The following is a 21,600-nucleotide window of genomic DNA, read 5'->3' on the forward strand; positions in this document are numbered from 1 at the left end:
CTGGTCGCAGTGGAGAGAATAGACTTGGGAGACAAGAATAGGGGCAGGTCGACCTGTTAACTGGGGCTGAGAAGTAATTGTGACTTGCGCTAGGATGGTAGCACTGGAGGGGTGAGAAATTGCTGGATTTATGTGAAGGTAGCATTTATGGGGGATGCTGATGAATTGGACTTGAGGGCTTTGAAAGAGAGGAGTTTGGAATAACACCGAGGTTTTTGGAACAGTGAAGTTGCCATTAACTGGTATGTGGTGACAGCAAGAGGAATAGCTTAGGGTTGGGTGGGGAGATGTGCCCTTGGCACATGGTTAAAGGGCTTTGTAGGCATTGCAGGCAAGGAAGCTCTTTTCTTTCCGAGTGCTTCTCTTAGTTATTGTGGTTGTAATGTTTGTTTAAATGTGTCTTTCTCCACTAGAACAGCGTCGGGGACACAGTAGGCAGTAATAAATATTTGCTCAATGCTTACATGAACAAATACGACAAGCCTGCTTTCTTTATTTTTAGTAAAGTAATGGGGAAAAGAGTCTACTAGAGAAGGGCCACGTCGCGGTCGCCTCCTAGGAACTTCCTTTTAGCTGAGCAACAGGTCCAGCATCTTGCTGACCCGGCCGGCTTTCTGAGCACGCGCGTCTCGGCCTGTCTGCTGGGCGGGGCCGCGGGGCTTGTGACACCGCCCGCTGAGCCTTGTGACGCAGCTCTGCGTGCGGGGTGGGAAGTGACCGCCCCGCGCCCAGCCTGCCCTCTTCCGCTGTCGCTGTAGGAATGGAAACATCTGCCCCACGTGCCGGAAGCCAGCTTGCGGCGACGACGGCGCGCCACTCCGTGTCCTATCGCGCTGAGCCCCTGCGGCTGTCATCGCGAGACGAGCTCGCCGAAATGGCCGCGTCCGCTCAAGGTAACCGCGCCGCGGGGAGCCGCCTTCCTGGGCTCCGGAAGGGGAAGGGCTCCGCGCCTGCTCGTCCCGGCAGAGCTCCCCAGGGAGCCCAAGCGGCCTGTGGGCGGAAAGGGCGCCCAGGGCTCACCCCTGACCCGGCAGCTCCCAGGCTCCGGCCAAGGTCAGGCGCCAGACTGGGGCCGAACTGCCCCGGGGTGTTGTCTCCTGTCAAGCTCGCTTGGCCTTCCGGCGCCGCCCCCAACAGCCTAAGCCCGGAGACGTTCCGTCCCTGTTCTCGGAAGCGCTCTGGCACCTTGAGACGAGGGCAGATCTTTTGTCCCTAAGGACGTTCATCTCAGACATCTGTCAAGAGTGTTTTTGAATGCAAGGCGCCTCCCTCTGCGTTATTGATGGTTTTGAAAGAGTAGTACACATGGGCTGGTACTTTGAAATTGTCTTTTATTGAGGCTGCGTAGTCAAAGGAAGATTTCCTGTAATATACGCGGTGGAGCGCGTCTTTAAGTCATGCTTCTTACCCTACTTCTTTGAATGCTTCAGGTTATATTCATTTCAGTATTGGCTCACAAGATCCGATGGCTAAACAGAGCCATAATCAAAAACTTAATCATATAAACTTAAAATTACATAAATTGTATTAGAAGCAAAGGCAGTGAAAATACTCCAAACATCACTTTCTTGTTATTTGCCATGTTTTACTGTTATCTGTGCTCTTGAGGTTATTTACATCTGTTGTGTCTGTGGGCTGGAAAGAACATAGTGTGGTGCACTACTGTGCATCTCTTCCCAACTCTGCGTTCAGTGATGTCACGCTCACGGTGAGTGAATACACCGTGGAAATTGGTATACACTGCAAGTCAGCACCTCCTTTCCCCTCCCCAAGCCGGTTGTTACACCTTTACGAGCACACCACTAAATTTGAGTGACTCTAAGGGGTTGGAATGCACAATGTCATTATTTTCCTGCAGAGCGGACTGCCCTCATTCACTTAAACTGTATAGGTTGATCAGACACTTGCAACTGGGAAATTTTGAGGTTTACATAATGAATTTCAATCCTTATCATAGTGATGATCACATAATACTGTGATCACTGATTTCCTGGCAAGGCTAGTGACTTACTTTTGTCTACATAGTGCTTGGCAATGTTTGTCGAATGACTGAATGAAGTTGGGTACACTAAACGTCTCTGATTTGACCCCCCTTTTCACTGGAGCCCCCTATTGAGGTAAGGGGCTTGGCAAAATTACAAAAAAACAAAACCCAAAACTCATTCTTGTTTTCAGTGATATTCTTTACCCCAGGGAGAAAGTTTCTTCTTCAACATAGCAGTAATATTTTGTTGTTACATTAGAAAGTTTTTTTTCATTTAACTACTTGTGAGGCCATATAAGGCTCAGTTCTTCAAACATCCGTATTTTGGTTCTGCTAAATTGGGACCTATGATCCATCTTGAATTATAGTTTGCGTATGGTGTAAGGTAGGGATTGAGATTCTTTTTTTTTTGTACAGATACCTAATAGTTCTAACACAATTACTGAAAACACCGATTTCCCTGTTAAATTACCTTGGTGCCATGTTATTGAAAAATCAAATAACTATATGTGTAGATCTACTTCTGGACTCTGTATTTTCTTCCACTGATTTATTTGTATATCCTTAGGTCAGTTTTACACTGTATCAAATATAGTAGCTTTATAAATCTTGACATTTGGTAGCTATATTGTACTGTAGCTCTGTAAGTCTTGAAATTCCTTGAACTTTGTTCTTTTTTTCCCAAAATTGTTTTGGCCACTTGTCGTACATTGTACTTCCTAAATGATTGCAGCAGTATCTCCCATTCCACATACTCTTTTTTCATTGTGACTTTGACACTCCTCCCACTGAGTGATGGGGCCTATATTCCCTCTTGAATCTGAGTGGAAGTTTGTGACTGCTCCAATAGAATTCGGTGAAAGTAACTGAGGTTACTGAGCTTCTGAGGCTCGGTCTTAAATGGTAATATAGCTTCTGCCTAGCCCTCAAGATCCCTAACACTCTCCCTCCCTCCCTTGGGACAGGCGCCTGTGAACCTAGCCACCATGCTATAAGGAAGCCCAAACTAACCCACATAGAGAGGCACCCTGTGTGTGTGAATGTAGTAGATGATTCCAGGCCCCTGCCAGTAATTCTTCCAGCTGAAGCCTCAGACATCATGGAGCAGAGATGAGCTGTAATGCTGTATCCTGTCTGAATTTCTGATCCACAGAATCTGAGACCATAATGATTGTTTTCCTCTATGAAGTTTGGGGTAATTTGTTATATAGCCATAGTAACTGGAACACTACTCTAGGTCCTTCACACCTCCATATAAATTTTAGAACCAGCTCATCAATTTCTAGATAAAAACCTACTTTTTCATTGGGATTGCAGTGAACCTATAGATCACTATGGAGTGAATGAACATCTTACAAATATTGAGTCTTGCAAAACATATAGTATATGTCTCTATCAATTTAAGTCATCTTCAGTTTCTCTCTGCACTGCTTTGTCGTTTACAGTGTAGAAATCTTTTGCATCTTTCATTAAATTTATCCCTCCATTATCTTCCCACAGAAGGGGATTCGACATTTTGTTAACTCTTTTTCCCTTCTTAGGCAAATCATTTAACCTCTGAGCTTCCATTTCTTAATTATAAAATGGGGTTAATAAATAGTACCTTGTTTTGCACCTACTTTTTTCTGTGGATTTAATTAAATATACATGTTTATTGCTTAGCACATTGCCTAGTAAATAGTAAGAGCTCAATTAAACATTATCTTCTACCTTTATTATCACTGGAGATCCGCATAGTACTGAGAATTTCTGAATTTGTGGATTACTGAATAGTATTGTTTCTCCTAAAAAGGAAGGGCAAATAAAGAAAATCCATTTCATTTAGGATGCATTGTTAAGTATTACTAGAAGTTTTTCCAAGGTCCTTTTGCTTGTTTTTGAATTTGAGAGGAAAAACTAGAGTTCTAATTCTAAATTGTCTAGGTTTTCTTTCTCTAAGACATATTATTTGTTGATTTTAGTTGATTTTTAAAAATTGCTAGTCAGAATTTCAGAGTTAATTTACTATTTAAAATAGAATAATATTTGGAGGTTATTACAACTATCTCTATTCTAAAATTCCTTAAATATCTCTTAATTTAATTAGGAATTGTAGCGATTTATTGTAAAAGTAACTGTGTTTTTATTCAGTATCTTAATTCTTGTAGGAAACTTTGAGGGAAATTTTGATTCACTGGATCTTGCAGAATTTGCTAAAAAGCAGCCGTGGTGGCGCAAGCTGTTCGGGCAGGAATCTGGGCCTTCAGCCGAAAAGTATAGTGTGGCAACCCAGCTGTTAATTGGAGGCGTCACTGGATGGTAAGTGATGTGAAAGATGTCCAGTGTCTTTTTTTGCATGATTTAGTATTGTGGTTATAAGAACCATCTCCTTTTTTTCCCTTCTTCTTCTCCCCAAAGCCCCCCAGTACATAGTTGCATATTTTAGTTGTGGGTCCTTCTAGTTGTGGCATGTGGGACACCGCCTCAGCGTGGCCTGATGAGCAGTGCCATGTCCGTGCCCAGGATCTGAACTGGGGAAACCCCGGGCCGCTGAAGCAGAGTGCGAGAACTTAACCACTCGGCTGTGGGGCCGGCCCCGGAACCATCTCCTTTAACCAGTAAAAGCACATTGACTTTTGTGAAATTGATCACTCAATGTATAGCATTCATCTAAACGTCATGTTAGTGTTGTTTAATGGTTACACATAGTGTTTACTATATGCCAGGTACTATTTTAAGTATTTATATAGAGGTCTCGTTTCCTTGTCACAGCCACTCTGAAATTGGTATTGTTATCATCTATCCTCATTTTTTTCCAGTTTTATTGAGAAATAGCTGACATACATTACTGTGTAAGTTTAAGGTATATAGCATGATGGTTTCATTTACATATGTTGTGAAATGATTACCACAATAGGTTTAGTTAACATCCATCATCTCATATAGATACAATAGAAAGAAAAGAAAAAGAATTTTCCTTGTGCTGAGAAAGTTAATTTATTTTCTAATTCTGAAATCATGCTTATTCATTATAGAATTATTGGACAGTACAGAAAAGAGTTAAGAAGAAGACACCCTTCCTCGTCCTTCATTATTCTCTTGGGTTTCTGAATTTTACAACCTCCTCTTTCTTGGTTTCCTCTTTAGTTTTACTGTAGTACATATTCAGTGTCTTCTAAGGGCTACCATTTCTGAAAATGTCTTCATTCTTCCCCCAAAGCTGATTCATAGTTTGGCTATGAATTCTAGGCTGCAAAGAACTTTTAAGGTATTGCTCCATTATATTGCCAGTCTAATTCTCATGCCTTTGTATGTGACTTGTTTCTCCCAGGGGAAGCTTAAATATCTTCTCTGTGTTTTCTGAAATTCCACAATCATAATGTTGTGTGGGGATTCTTCTTAATTTATCCTGCTTGAGAATTTTAATAGGAAGACTCAAGTCTTCTCATTTTTAATAATTTCTTCTATCATTTCTTTGATTTTTTTTGTGCATATAATACATGTACATATAGAGTGAACACCTACGTAACAACCACTCAGGTTAAAAAAATGTGGCTGGTACCCCAAAAACCTGTAGAGATAAATGTTGTCCTGACTGTTATGCGTTATTTCCTTCCTTTCTTTGTAGCTTTAACGTCAATTCTATCACTAAATAATATACTGTAGTTTACCTGGAACTACAGGAACTTCTTAGCTATTTTCTTTATTTCTTATTTTGTTAACAATTTAATAAATAAATTGGCATATCATCAGCTGCACCTATTTAAGCAGTTTGATAAGTTTTGACATGTACACACCCATAAACCATCACCACAATAAGATAACGAACATATCCGTTACTCTAAAAGTTTCTTTATACCTCTTTATGATCCCACCCTCCCTTTCATGCCCCCAACCAACCACTGATCTGCTTTCTATCACTATAGATTACTTTGTGTCTTCTAGAATTATATATAAATGGAATTATACAGTATGTATTCTTTTAGTCTGACTTCTTTCACTTAGCATACTGATTTTGAGGTTCATCTGTGCTGTGTGTATAAGTAGTTTCTTCCTTTTTATTGCTGGGTAGTGTTCCATTGCATGGATGAACCAGTTTGTTTATCCATTCGCCTTTGAGGGATATTGGTTTATTTCCACTTTTAGGCTAAAACTCTTATGAACATTTGTGCACAAGCCTTTGTATGAACATATGCTGTCATTTCTTTTGTGTAAATACCTGGGAATAGTATGGCTGGGTCAAATAGTAGGTAAATGTTTTAACTATTTAAGAACCTCCCAAACGGTCTAAAGTGCTGTACCATACTTACATCTCCACCAGCAATGTATGAGGGTTCCAGTTTCTCCACATCCTCACTAACACTTGGCATAATGTCTTTTTGATTGCAGCCATCCTAGTGGATGTGAAGTGATATCTCATTGTGGTTTTAATTTGCATTATCCTAATGACTAATGAGGATGAGCATCTTTTCATGGGCTTATTTTTGCCATCCATATATCTTTGGTGAAGTATCTGTTCAAATCTTTTCTGTATTTTTATTGGGATGTTGGTTTTCTCTCATTACTGAGTTGTAAGAGTTTTTTATATATTCTGGATACAAGTCTTATATCAGATATGTGACTTGGAAATATATTCTACTTTATAGCTTTTTATGATCTTAACAGTGTCTTTCAAAGAGCAGAAGTTCTTAATCTTGAAATATAATTTATCATCTTTTTCTTTTATAGCTCTAACTTTTGGTGTCATATCTGAGAACATTTGCGTAACCCATGATCACCAAGATTTCCTCTGTGTTTTCTTCTAGACTATATATGGGATTAGATTTTTCATTTAGGTCCATGATCCATTTTGATTTACTGTTTGTGTATGTTGTAAGGTAGGAATCCAAGTTCTTTTTTTGCATATGGATATCTAATTGTGCCCACATGATTTGTTGAAAAGACTATAATTCTCCACACTCAGTTGCCTTTGCACCTGTGTCAAAAATCAATTGACTATATGTCTGTTTCCGAACTCTTTGTTAAATTGATTTGTACATCTTGGTGCCAATATCACACTGTTTTGATTAACTTTATAATAAGTTATGAAATCAGGTAGTATAAATCTTACAACTTTGTTCTTTTTCAAATTTGATTTGACTCTTCTAGGTACTTAGCATTTTCATATGAATTTTAGAATCAGCTTGTTGCCAATTTCTACAAAAAGCCTGAGGGGATTTTGACTGGGAGTATATTGATCCTTAAATATGGTTTCTCTCTCCATTTGTTTAGGTTTCTTTTAATTTCCTTCAGCAATGATTTGTAAGTCTTGCACATCTTTTTTTTTTTCTGCTTTATCTCCCCAAATCCCCCCCATACACAGTTGTATATCTTAGTTGCAGGTCCTTCTGGTTGTGGCATGTGGGATGCCACCTCAACGTGGCCTGATGAGCAGTGCCATGTCCGTGCCCAGGATCCGAACCGGCGAAACCCTGGGCCACTGAAGCGGAGCATGCGAACTTAACCACTCGGCCACGGGGCTGGCCCCTGTTGCACATCTTTTATCAGATTTATCCCTAAGTATTTCATATTTTTGATGGTATTGTAAATGCTATTACTTTTTCAATTTCAATTTCTCATTGTTCATTGTTTATATATAGAAATGCAATTGACTTTTGTATATTGATCTTGTATACTGCAATCTTGTCAAAGTCACTTAGTAGTTTGCAGAGTTTGGGGGTCCCCAAGACCACCCTCATGTTTGATAATTCCCTAGGAGGATTCACAGAACTCACTGAGAACTGGTATACTCATGGTTATGATTTTTTACAGCAAAAGGATACAGATTAAAATCAGTCAAGGGAACAGGCACATGTCCTTTGTTTTCTTTTGGATCAAATATATATGTGTATATATATATGTATGTATAGTATAAATATGTATATTATGTATGTGTGTATATATATAATTTTTTTATTAAGGTGAAATTCATATAACATAAAACTAAGATTTTAAAGTGTACGATTCACCCGCATTTAGTACATTCACAGGGTTGTGCAACCATCACCTCTATCTAGTTCCAGAAAATTTTCATTGCCCAGAAATAAAACCCCATATCCATTGAGCAGTTACTGCCCTTTCTCCCCTTCCCCTGGCAACCACCAGTCTACTTTCTGTTTCTCTGGATTTGCCTATTCTGGACATTTCATATAAATAGAATCATACAATACGTGACCTTGTGCATCTGGCTTCCACTGGCCCTAATTCCGTTACATGAAGCCATTAACTGACATTTTTCAACTAAGATTGTTTAATCAGTGATAAAAGCGAACCGGATCATTACTTAGCTCTTATTTCTCCCATGTTTTTGTTATAATTGTAAATTAATGATAAAGACTCTTAATCACTAATTCCTAAATCTCATCATAAGCCCAGCATAATGCTTTTTGATGTTCATCCATGTCATAGTGTGTATCAGAGAAGATGCCATTTAAAGCCATGGAACTAGATGGGAACATCTGGGAAGTTAATACACATAGAGAAAAGAGGTCCTAGGACTGAGCCTTGGAGCAATTCAACATTTAGAGATCAGGAAGACGAGGAATCAACAAAAGAGTCTGAGAGGAACAGCCAGTGAGGAATGAGGAAAACCAAGAGAGAATGGTATTTCAGAGCAAAAAGTTATTTCAAGAAGAATAATTGACTATGTCAAAGCTGCTGGTAGGTCACATGAGATAAAGGCTGACGAGTGGACATTAGGATTTGGTAAGGTTGAGATCACTGGTAACCTTCATAAGAATGGTTTCCTTGAAGTCACGGGACAAAAGCCTGCTTGGAGTGGGTTTGAGAGAATGGGCAGCGGGGACAGATAGATACAGCAAGTGTAGACAACCCGTAAGTAGTTTTGCTGTAAAGGGGAGCAGAGAAAAGGGAAGGTGGATGGAGAAGAATGGGAGTTTAGGGAAGACGTTTTCAACAATGGTTAATAATTTTAGCATATTAGTGTACAGTAATGAACAAAACAAAATCCTTGCCCTTGTGGAGCAAGGTTGCGCAAGGGAGATAGACAAAAATAAAGAAATCAGATAATTAGATTAAATTGGCCGCTAGATTTAGTCAGTCAGATATCAGATGAACATTTCATTCAACATATTCCCCTGCTTTTTCATCTGTTTCTTCCTTGTTTTCATATTGTTCAAAATGCCACTCCTGTCCACCTACTTGTCGAGGGCAGAATCCTATTCCTTATCCCTTGCAACCACTCTGTCCTCAAACTCAGGCATGTTTTATTTGCTTCACAAGCAGTTCTCAGGGCTGCTCCCTCCTTAACATTTATCCCATACAACCTTAGTTCAGTCCACCAGCGTTGTTCTTCCAGATTGCTACTGCAGCCTCCCAACTGGAGTCTCTGTGTGGATCCTTTCTGGAACCCTTTAATCCATTCTCCACACTATAGCCAGAGTCATCTTTTAAAAATGCAACCTGGGAGTTTTAAGAGGTTTGCTCAAGACCACAAAATTAATAAGTAAGCCAAGATTTGACTCAGGGTCTTTCTGAGTTCAGAGCCTCTGCTATATACTTATGCCATGCTCCCCCTGGGGCCTGGCTTTATGTATGGGGTAGGAAGGAGCTGGATCATGCCAAGGTAAGTAGGATCTGAACATTATTAGAAGTGCATGTTTGTGTGTATCTGACAGCATGTCAACTTGTCTGATGCTGGTTTTGTTTTTGTAGGTGCACAGGTTTCATATTCCAGAAGGTTGGAAAGTTGGCTGCAACAGCTGTGGGAGGTGGATTTTTTCTCCTTCAGGTCTGTATGTGAAATATTCCTAGAAGTTTGGAAATTCCACTTGCCCATTAGGAATGTGGTGTGAGGAGCTGTAATCTAGATAGTCTTGGCGTTTTATACTAGAATAGCCTTTGCTCTTGTTTTCCTGTACTATTTGAAATACTAGTGACCATTTGAGTCAAACTTCATCAATTACTAGTCGTCATTTATAACATGAGGACATTAGTACATATTCTTTATCATAGCTCCCTTAGACCAGTTGAAATATTAAGCAAATATGATTTCAAAAATACAAAGTGTAATGCAAGTGCCCTGTGATACAATTTATTCTTATACACTAATGTAGCCAGCTTTGATCCGAGAGCAGTTGATGAGAAATGAGGGCTAGATGACAGTACAGGCAGATGTCCTATGTTGTCTCTTTGGCCTGAAGTTTATTTCAGAACCACTAGGTGCTAGTTTTCTGGGTGCTAGGATGCTCTGCAGCATTGGTTTGCAAACTTGAATCCACACTGGAATTACTTGAGAGTTTTAAAAACTACTGATGCTTGGAGCCTAGCCCCACCCCCTCGCCCCCTGTGCCTGATTTTTGGCAGGGAGTGGCTGGAGCTGGATGAGCAGAGGTCTGGGCTGGCTGGGCCTCTCTCTGTCTCTCGCCCCCTCCCCCACTCCTCGAACCCCTTCCTAGCTCTCAATAGTCTCAGAGCTCCTCCACATGGTCCTTCTGCATGGGCTAGTTTAAGCTATCTCAAACTACTGTGCCTCAGGGCTCCAAGCACAAGTGTTCCAGAGACACGTGAAAGTTGCACCTCCTTTTCTGCCCTAGCCTTGAAACTCACGCAGCATCACTTTTGCAGCATTCTGCTGGTTACTAGCAGCCTTCTCCCACCCCCAATTCAATATTTACTTTCCTGGCTCCCTCCCTGTGGGCTTGGCAGGGGCTGACTCTGTTACTGGACAGGTCAGACTCGTTGCAAGGCAGGGCCCCCTCCTCATGCCTGTCTGTCTCCTTCTGGGTTGCAGTAATCTTTCCTTCCTCTCACTCCTTCAGGTGGAAGTGCAGTGACAGCTCTGTTGCTGCTAGACCCACAGTCCTGCTCTATCCCTGTGGTTTCCCCTGCAGCATGCCCCAAAGTTTGTAAATATCTTAATATCACGTTGAAATGTCTTAATCTGAGCATACCCTCTGTTTCTTTTTGGGGCCCTGACTGGCAGAAGTAATTGGTATTGAAAGTACCTCCAGGAGAGAACCTCAAAATGGGTCAGATATTCAAGGAATGCAGGGATGCCTCCTTGCTAGGGGAGGTGGACATGGGGAGTCTGCTGTGCACTCATGTCTGTCATCAGAGGGATGAGGGTGGGAAGTAGGCATGATGTTGGGAGATCAGGGGTTAAGGTTTGATGTAAGGATCTAGTTTGTTTTATACTGATAATTGTCCTAGCAATATTTAGTGAACAAGTCTTCATTTTCCCAGTATTTGTAGTGTTGCCTCTATCATATATCAAAATCCATATATGTGTGGGTCTGATTCTAGTTTCCCTATTCTGTTCCACTGGTCAACTCCCTACCTTCACTAAGCCTTGATAGTTGGTAAGACAAGTTTCTTCACATATTCTTCATGAGTGTTGTGGCTGCTTTTGCTTGTCCATCTAAATTTTAGAACAGGCTTGTCAATTACTTTGAAAAATTCTGTTGAAATTTTGATTGGAATTGCGTGGGAACCATATAGATGAATTTGGGAATTAATATCTTTTATGATACTGAGTCATCTATCTGTGAACATGGGCTTTCTCTCTATTTGTCTTTAATGTCTATGCATAGACTTTTATTATTTTCTTCCATATAGATCTTGTACATCTGTGATTCGATTTTATTCCTAGATATCTTATAGCTTTAGTCGCTCTTGTGGCTTTCCTTGGTCACTTGTTCTCACCCCTAAGGCTGTCTCCCAGTTGGACTGAGAATGATACAACTAATGATGTGGAGCATCTTTTCATGTGCTTATTTGCCATGTACACAGCCTGTCCCTCCATTTATTTGGGCCATCTTTGGGTTCTTTCTGCAGCAGTTCGTAGTTTTCAGCATACAGATTCTGTATGATTTTTGTTTAGATTTATACCTAGTATTTAGTTATTTTGCAGCTATTGTAAATCATAATTTATTTCCCTTTCCAGTTGTTCCAATTGCTAGCATATAGATATACAGTTGATTTTATGTGTTGATCTTGTATTCTGCGACCTTGGTAAACTCACTTTTTCAGTGTAGGAGTTTTTGTTTGTTTGTTGTTGGATTCTTTGACATTATGTAGACAAACATGTCTGTGAATAGCAACAGTTTGACTTCTTCCTTTCTGATCTGGATGCCTCTTCGATCCTTGTCTTGCCTTCTTGTGCTCAGTACAACTTCATTTCCAGTATGATGTTGAATAGGAGTAGAAACAGTAGACGTCTTTGCCTTGTTCTTAACGTTGGGTGAAGGCATTCAGTCTTCCACCCATAAGTACAATGTTAGTTGTAGGTTCCTTTGTAGATGTTCTTTGTCAAGTTGAGGAAGTCCCCCCCCCCCATTTCTCTTTTTCTGGGAGTTTTTATTATGAATGTGTGTTGAATTTTGTCAGATGTTTTTGAGTCCTGCCTTCAATCTAGGCCAGATAGTACTGGAGGGAAAACGGGAAAGGCACGAGCCCTCAAGTAACTGTTGCATGTCTCTTGTCCTATGGGAAAGTCATGGTGTAGTAAAGGATTTGGAACCATTGTTTAGCGTATAATTTTTGAGATCCAACTATGTTGCTGCTATAAGTAGTTTGTTCTTTTTAGAACTGAGTAATATCCTGTTGTGTAAACATGGCACAGTTTGTTTATCCATTCACGTGTAGATGGACATTTGGGTTATTTCTAGTTATTGACTGTTACAAGTAAAGCTGCTATGATAAGAGCTGCCATTCTGGATGGCATAATGGCACATGCAGTGGCAGTGTTGGTAGGTAATGCCAAATCTTTCTCTTAAAAGACTATCAGTTAATGTTCTCAGTAAAAGTGGATAAGAGTGTTTCTTTCCCCACATGCTTCCCAACACTGGATATTTTCAGTCTTTTGGTTTTCTCCAGTCTGATAAAAAATTATAGTAGCTCATTAACTTTAATTTGAATTTCCTTGATTAATGTTTTATTATATATATAGCAAATATTTTCTCCAGCCTGATTTGGGTGACTGATTAGTTGGTGGTGCCATTAACTAAAATAGAGACTAGAAGAAGGACAATAATGCAGGAGGAGACTACAGAGAGGAGAAGAGTTACAGTTTTAAGTATTTTGAGAAATCCAGGTGGATATGACTTATCAAAAATTTGGTGGGGAGAGCTGATCTTGATGGAGGATTGATTAATGGGCTGTAATCAGTGGCTCAATTCTTTGGATAACACTAATCTAGCACAAAACTACATACTTGAATCAGTTTTATCCTGTTCACACATTCTTGATGAAATTGTTTGCACTGAGTTTTTGTGTTGTGCCTGCTGTCTTTACCAAGGGAAATAGGCATATTCTGTGGGGATATTTGGGTGTGCTTCTCCCAGTACCCCTCGTATGAAGTCACTCATGAGAAATCTCTGCGGGGCCATGTGCTAGAAGACTTCTCTCTGAGCACCAGTGATTACTATCTGACAGCCTTGCTCTGTTCACTTTGTCAAGAAACTCAGACTTATGTTGGCTGTAAGGTCTGTTTCTTCACCTTACATCTTGATTTCCAATTCTAATTTTCATTTTACCTTTTCATCTTTTTAAGCTAACTTAAAACTCTGTAGAGAGGGGTAAGAGTATAAATAAAGTAAAAGAATTACTAGCAGTCATTGAAGGCCAGTCTGTTGATTTCCAGCATCAGGCATATGGCCTTGCACATAGGGTAGATGCTGAACAGATGTCGAGTGAATGTCGTTGTCATACAAAGAACTGCATGGCAAATGTCTCCAAAAATGGAAAATTAGAAGGGTTTTTGATAATGTACTTCAGTGATTCATCCTGACAAAAAGAAATAACAATCCTGTGTTTTTTACTTCTTGCTGTCATTGAAACTATAGCTTGCAAACCATACTGGGTACATCAAAGTTGACTGGCAGCGAGTAGAGAAGGACATGAAGAAAGCCAAGGAACAGCTGAAGATCCGTAAGAGCAACCAGATACCTACAGAGGTCAAAAGCAAAGCAGAGGAGGTGAGACTTGTTTTGTTCACGTACAGTGTGTGAATGGTACAGACGATTTTGTGTGTACAAAAATGGGGTAGACACCAGTACGTCAGCCTTGGATGGAAGATCTTCACCTCAGAGGCATTTTTTTAAAGCTGGGTAATTGAAGTGTTTGGTGACCTTTATCAGTAAGTGAGAGTGTAAAGGGATACGTGCACATATGTGGGTCAGTCATCCCTTGAACTAATTCTTGTAGGGATGGGGGCAGCACAGCCAGTGGGGAGGATAATAAGGAGATAGATTGTGTAGGCAATATGATAATTTTGAGTCATATTTTGTGTCTATGTACACACATCCCTGAAATGTCCATACGTGACTTATTCTACACATAACTAGCAGGAATGTCTAGCCCAGGGGTTGGCAAACTTTTTTTGTAAAGGGACAGATCGTAAAATATTTTCAGCTTTGTAGGCCGTGTGGTCTCTGTCACAACCACTGAAGTCTACTGTGTAGTGTGAAAATAGCCATAGATGATATGTGGACAAGTGGGTGTGGCTGTGTTATAATGAAACTTTATTTAAAAACAGTGACTGGCTGGATTTGGCTCATGGGCTGTACTTTGCTAACCCCTGATCTAATGCTTAAAACCAGGTTAGGTTACATTGGCTGGCACTGGAGGGACAGGAGAAGTCTTTCTAAAAGGATATATTTTGCTACTTCTTTATTACCTTTAGAAATATGTAAAATGTCTCAGAAATAGGTGCACTGAACTGGGGAGAAATGAACCAGGATCAAGGTATCAAGAAGGTTCCTGACACCTTCCATAGCCTGGAGCAATGGTGTTCTGGATTCACAGAGAAAAGGGACAGAATGAGTGCAAAAGAGGGATTTAGAGGTAAATTGAAATAGGCCTTGTCCTTGAGGCACTCACACTGTAGTAGCTGTGACAGGAAAAAGTTACTTAATCAAAGAGAATAGGTGGTAGTAGGTGAACTTAGGTTAAAAATGTCAGGTTAAACACATGCATTTATCTCCACTTCCTTCTGAAATATTTCTGACTGACGATAACAGCAACAACAAAAGGCTAAACTCACAAGGACCAAGAGAATAGGAGAGGAATACCAGTAGAAAGAAATGTCAGCAAATTGTTGGAAGGTGGAAATCAGAGAGATGAGTGGTAAATGACTTAGCAGACCAGAAAAATCCTGAACAGACAACTCCACATCTCCAGGTACATGGTGACAGTCTCTGTATGGTGGCAAGTGGTTTGCTGAAGCTGGTCCTTTATCCAGAATGGAAAGTGGGCTCTGTGGGGACCCAGGAGCACAGATAGTCCCTCCCCTTTCCTTCTCTCCTTCCATCCCTTCTCCTCAAGCTCAAGGTTATGAAAGTTACACTTTTTTCATTTTGCCAAAACTTTATTATTCAAATGTTTACAAAAGTAATACATGATTGTTGAAAACTTCTTTAATGATACAGGAGATATATATATAATGATAGAGGAAGTGTATATAATAAAAAGTATAATGTTAATCCTTGATTAGCACCAACTTTGACTCAGAGGAAACTTGTTAACCAAAAGAGTTGGAGTTGGTTCATTCCACAAACTTTTGTATTCCTGTTCATAGCCTGGCATTGTTATAGGCCCCAGGGATAGTTGCTGGTTCCACACCTCAGAGCCCATGGTCTTATTTGGGAAGCAGGGAATGAAGATGATAAGTTCAGTATTTAGCAGCAAGGAAGTCATCAGAGACTTCAGTGAGAACAGTTTGTGGATTGGTAGAGTTGAAAGACAACTGTAGCAAGTTGAGGAATGAGTAGGAAGTAAGAAAGTAAAGATAATGAACGAAAGCAGTTATATCAGGAAGTTGTATGATTTTTTTCATTCCCTCTGATGGCAGATGGCAAAAGACAGTGCCTCAAGTAGGGAAATGTGGGGTCCAACTGAGTCAGGGGGAGGAGTGGGAGTGAGGACGCTAGAGAGTCTGAGGAGGATGGGGTAGGTAGTAGAGTGGAAAAGGTCAAAGGAAGATCAGGGTGTGAGTGGCTTAAATGGTTGGGAGATGAAGTCACTGTACTTGAGTTCAAGAAATGATTAGGTCAGGATACTGGATGTGTTGTCCCTAAGAACACTTTCTAAGGTGGTGGTTGTATTTGGGAGAAAGAGAGAGTCTGACTCATTTACCAAAGTTCTCTCTGAAATGGAGATTGACGGAGCTGCAGATGAGCAGGAACTTTTACAGGAGGTGGAAAGCTTTGAGAATTTAAGAAAATAAAGACCTCACCTGTTAATCATCCTCTGATGTGGTGAAGTGTAAGAATGGGAATTCATAGCATCTCCTTGGAGAGGAGGTCTCAGAGGGGCATGAGTGGTTAGATGGGCAGATAGACAGATGGACAGGATGAATGGATAGAGAGATTTGGAGGAGAGACCTCAGAGTGAGCAGCCTCCATTAGAGAGTAGGTGCTGAAGTGAACAGAAGGGGTGAAATTGGAACCAGGGAGAATGGCTTCTCTAACAAGTTTATTGAATGCATCTTAAAGTCTTTCCGCATAACTGTCCCCGTGAACCTCTGTCCTTTCCTGTCCCTGCATGGACTACTCTCCGGTAGATTTCTTACTTTTCTAAACAGCATTACTAAAGACAGAATCCAAGGATTTGCCCTTGACTTCTCTTCCTCATCCCCCATATGGCCAGTCATCTGGTCACAAAGTCCCAGTTCAAAAATATCTCTTGAATTTGAACACTGCACAAGCATCCCTGCCACCACCTTGATCCAAAGACCTGTCGTCTCACCTCCTGAGCTATGTCCTGCTTCCTGTTTGGCTCCCTGTAGTCTTATTCTCCCCACAGCAGTGAGTGGTCATTTTCACATTAGTCCATTCATGGCGTCTATTGCACTGTGAGTAAAGTACAAACTACTCAACAGGTAAGGGGATTGACATTGTTAAGATTGAGTAGGTAACACAGATGATTCCTAATAATAATATCCTTAGCAAAATAACCCATTGTGCTATCTGTTTTTCTTAGGTGGTGTCATTTGTGAAGAAGAATGTTATAGTGACTGGTGGATTTTTCGGAGGCTTTCTCCTTGGCATGGCATCCTAAAGAGGACAATGTCACTTCCATTATTCCTGGTTTTTCTAACCAGCAGCCTCTTCACTCCATCATTAGGACATCAGTCTCCTCGTCCTCTTATCCCATGCCTTCCTCCCTGCTATGGCATATCTGAATGGCTTCTATAGGCATCTGTTGGTACAAGTTGATATGGCCCTACTGTGAGCTTGACAGCACTGGAAGAAACAATAGACATCAGCTCTTCTCCCAGCACACTCCCCACTTGACTAATCTATAGGTCAGCAAGAATGTTCCTTTCCCCACTACATAAGATACCAGAACAAGGTGCAAGGTGGCTTGCCATGGAGAATGAATGGATCCTCAAAGGTTGTCCCAAACTTGATTTGGAAAAGAAATAACAAGCACATAGATAGATACCTTATTATGTGCTGCATGGAAAGGAACTGAATACATTTGCCTTTAAGCATGAAATATTTTTGTACCTTAGTGTCTACTTTCTTTATTAGTTGGTTTTAGATTATGGAAAGAGAGCTGTTTATATCTGCTATAATTATCCTGACAAAAATGGAAGCATAAGCACTGTAATTAAAAATCTGAATATGGAATGCACTTGTGCTGAATATGGAATGAAAAAGTATATATGCTGAGCTGAAGGTATTGTGTTTGGTAGGAGGGTCTTTATGGAAACCAACCAATAGATAACATTGTTGGATGGTCACACTTAGTGAATCATTTAGAGGCATTAAGATATTATCCAGGGATGTTTTCCACCATATAGAATAATGCATTTCTTGGCTATTTCCAAAGGGTTTTTTAATAGGAAAATAACTGGTTTTAGGTGGGAGAGGGAAGAAGCTCTTGGATTTTTACTTCATAGGAAAGGTTTTAAGCTTGTATTCTTTATCTCTTGTCAAAGCATTAGGAGTAACCATAGCTCCTCTGTGCCAGTTCTACTATTTCTTTATCCAGTTAGTATGAAATAGATAACATTTGAACCAGACTTTTAAAGAGGTAGCATTCCAGGCATTCAGAATTGAGAACAGTAGCAGTAGTAGCACGTGTAAAATAAATTATTTCCATCATCAAATGTAATCTGTTGTCTCATGATGACCCCAACTCTTAGAGTTATTCTTTAAAATAAAAGTTTATGCACACACACATGCTTAGAATCTTAGCACATTTTGCTGTAATGGCCTGTTACCATATCTGCGACCCCATCTAGAGTATCTGCTTCTGGAGGGCAGGGCTTGTGTCTTCATCATTATACCCATGGAGCCGAGCGCTTCATAGGTACTTAGTATTTGTTGAATATATGAATGATGACCTCATAGAAAGGTGTCTGGAAAAGGGACTGATCCAAAGAGTTATTTGAGACTTTGAGTTCTGAGATTTCAGAAAACTTGGAATTCTTAAATTTGCAGGTGATCCCTTGCAAAATGTGTGTTTTTAAGGCCTTCCTTTTAAAGTGTTTGCCTTTTAATTTATCTTGGGAATGATGTATTGAATTTGGAAATTGTAGCTACCAGTGGATGTGTGGAACTTTTTAGAATTCATCCATGTGCGTTTTTCTCCTTCTTACATTATGGTAATATTTTAAGGCAACATAAGTTATTTTGCTTGCAGTATGTATCAATCATCCTCAAATCATAATGGTATGAACCTCTGTTGCATATTTATGTACAAGAACTTAATTTTTTTCACTTTTTACTATGGAAACTTTCAAACATATACAAAAGTAGAGAAAATAGTACAATGATCCCCATGTATCCATTACGCACCCACAATGATGATTAAATTATAGCTTATTTTGAAACAAATACCAAATGTATCATTTTATCATATTTCACTATGTATCTCTAAAAGGTAAGAACTCTTTTGGAATCATGAATATAATACCCTATTATCATAACAAAAAATTAATAATAATTCTCTATCAAATATCCGGTAGCTTAAGTGTTTTACCTTTGGTTGGTTTGAATCAAAATCTGTATAAGGTCCACATTGCATTCAGATGATGTGTGACTCACCCAGGCCATTGGAATGGTGACTGCAAAGTCTACCTGAAGTGCCCTGTGCCTCTTTGGGTTGCATGTCAGGGAGAGTGGCCACTGAATGCCTCTCCAGTCGGGTGGAGTTGCCTTTTGTCCATCTATTTTTCCTGTGATTATTGGTGATGACAACAAAGATTAAGCAGGTTGATCTAAGCCTCTTTGTGTGGGTTGTAATAGATAACAGACTGAAATAAGATCTATAGGTCTCTCCTGAAGTTTATTCCCAGCTAGCTGCTTCTGGGACCCTGAGGGGCATGGTTGAAGTCTATGTTGCGGGTTGGCCTCATCCTACTGCTATGAGAATGGCCTTGAATTCTGCCTGCCAAGTGAGGCCACCACTTACAGCCATGCAGACCTGGCGCCAGGGTTAAACAGTTGGAGTGCTTTGGTGCACATCTTGGGTTTCAGCAGAGCTGAACCATCAGTGAAGTAGGCCCAGGCATTTAGGGGAGGCTCTAAATTATGGCCGTATTGCTAGCAGCTTTGCTTCAGTTGGTGGAGTGGAAGGTAGGATTTCCCCCAAAAGAACAGCTGCCACCCCTTCATGCAAAACCAACGTACCAGGACCAGGTACTATTTTCATTTGACTAGCGAAGCCTGTTTAGTGAGGCCTGTATTTTTCTCCTGTACCCAGAGTCCAATAATGTGCTGGGCCTCCTTTTTAGTGATGGGCAGCTGAGGAGACAGCAATTTTTCCTTGGCTGATGGAGGGATTGAGCGTTGTCAGTCTGTACAGACTCCAGCAAATTCATTTTGAACGTCTTCGGGATTTCGGCGCCCCCTGCTGGCAGGGATGTGGTAACACTGCACTCGGGGCTTTACCTCTGGTTTGGTCCGCATTGGGAGAATCTCTGATTGTTGTTACCAGCACATAACGCATCCACATCTGGTGGCTAGAGCGCCTGCGAGGCTTTTCTCCCCTTTGGCTCCTCGCCTCGGGGTTCGTGTCGCCCCTCCCCCGTGCACCCCGAGGCGCTCTTTCTGTCCCCTCCCAGGCCACCGCGGCTCCGCCTAGTGTCCTCGCCACTCTGGGCCACCCTTTGACCCAGCGTCCCTCCCGCGATAGGACCCGGTTGGACGAGGATTTGGGACCTGATACAGTAGAGCTGTAATGCTTGAGTCCCTTCTCCCCGAAGTTCACCCTGGTGTCAGAGAAGACGGGGGCGGAGGATCCAAGGGCGCTTTCGCTTTAAGGCTGCTGCCCCCTCAGGCTCAACAAGTAGGCTTTCAATGTTTTCAGTCTCCCTAAGGCTCTGTAACCTCATTGCTGACACTGTTTGTGCTCGTGGGTACGCCGCCTGAGCAGCCCCATTGTCTTGAGTGTCATTGTGACAGGACGTGATTAAAGTTGGAGGACAGTGTTGGATACCAGGGCAGGCCACCCGAAAATGTCCCATAATAGCATACTGATTATTTTGAATTCAAGTTGCTTGAGAAGCAAAAGGGAATTTTGACCCTCCTGTCCCTGTTCCCTGTGAAAGCAGGAAATACGTCTCCCATGTGAGAGGTGCTCTCCCTGTATCCTTATCCCCAGAGCTAGGGAATTCCAGGCAAATGAAGCCTGCAGAAACAAACCTCATTAATTTACTACCTCAAGTGTAAACTCTGCTTAAATTCCTCACTAATTACCTACCTCAAACCTAAGTTTCTTTGTCCTATCATTCATCACAAATTTATTCTTTATGTAAAAGGTATATATGCTGCCTGCTTTGTTCACTCTCCAAGCGTCATTTCCATGATTTTCCCGTGCAAACATAATTAAATTCGGTTTTTCTCCTGTTAATCTGGCCTTGTGTCAATTTTATTATTACTCCAGCCATTAGAACACAAGAAGAAGGGGGAATTTCCTCCCTCCCTGACAACAGTATTCTAAAAAGAATGAATCTTACCTAATTCTGGCTAACATACTCAGGGTAGGTGCTTATGGTTTTGAAATGCAGTTACTGTGTAGGTACCTGCTGTAAGAATGTTCTTGCCATCATCCTTTTGTTTGACATTTGCCAGAAATATGGGCATGACTAATGGTTGGGTTCTTATTTGAAACCTCTACTTTTGTATAGTTTGGGAAAATACAATAAATCTCTGGTTGAAAAAACGGTATAGGGATGGATTTGAAATTTCTGAGTGTAATTAAAGTTTCATGATGATCTGTTTCTTCTCTGAGGGAAGATCACTTAAGGCCAGTTTTCAACACTGTAGGCAAAATTAGACTGCTGCCCTCTCTGCTCCCTCCTCCAACTTATCAGCTTCGTTTCTTTGTCATGAAGTCGAGGTATGGGGCCTTCTTAATCACTTAGTGTTAGTGTGATCTCTTGGAGAATTGGGCTGAAAATACATCTTATTCTGGACCTGATTTCCCAGAAATCATATGGTGTGGCTTACATTTGTGATCTTTGATTCTTAGGGAATCATGAATTTTAGGAGCACTATTTTTCTCAAGAAAACTGACAGTATTGCACTTTTTTCACATTTTTCTAAAACTTGTAAAGTCAGCTTATTGACTCACCAAAACTGTCTACCTTTCTGAATGTTAAATGGTAAGAAATGCCATTCGGATTA

General features: G+C 40.7%; 1 protein-coding gene across 2 annotated transcripts; it reads left to right on the plus strand.

Annotated features, from left to right (window-relative positions):
- Positions 1 to 638: 638 nt before the first annotated feature.
- FUNDC2 (FUN14 domain containing 2) lies at positions 639 to 18,930 on the plus strand. 2 transcript variants are annotated; one of them, XM_014836848.3, is made up of 5 exons: positions 639 to 893; positions 4,132 to 4,282; positions 9,677 to 9,752; positions 13,807 to 13,938; positions 16,943 to 18,930. In XM_014836848.3, the coding sequence occupies exons 1-5, from the start codon at positions 761 to 763 to the stop codon at positions 17,018 to 17,020; spliced, it is 570 nt and encodes a 189-aa protein (XP_014692334.3). In that variant the 5' UTR covers positions 639 to 760; the 3' UTR covers positions 17,021 to 18,930. The 2 variants fall into 2 exon arrangements, with proteins under 2 accessions (XP_014692334.3, XP_044620124.2); XM_044764189.2 differs by having other exon boundaries at positions 695 to 893; positions 4,171 to 4,282.
- The last annotated feature ends 2,670 nt before the right edge of the window (positions 18,931 to 21,600 follow it).

The sequence above is a fragment of the Equus asinus genome, chromosome X (assembly GCF_041296235.1).
Source record: "Equus asinus isolate D_3611 breed Donkey chromosome X, EquAss-T2T_v2, whole genome shotgun sequence".
NCBI lineage: Eukaryota > Metazoa > Chordata > Mammalia > Perissodactyla > Equidae > Equus > Equus asinus.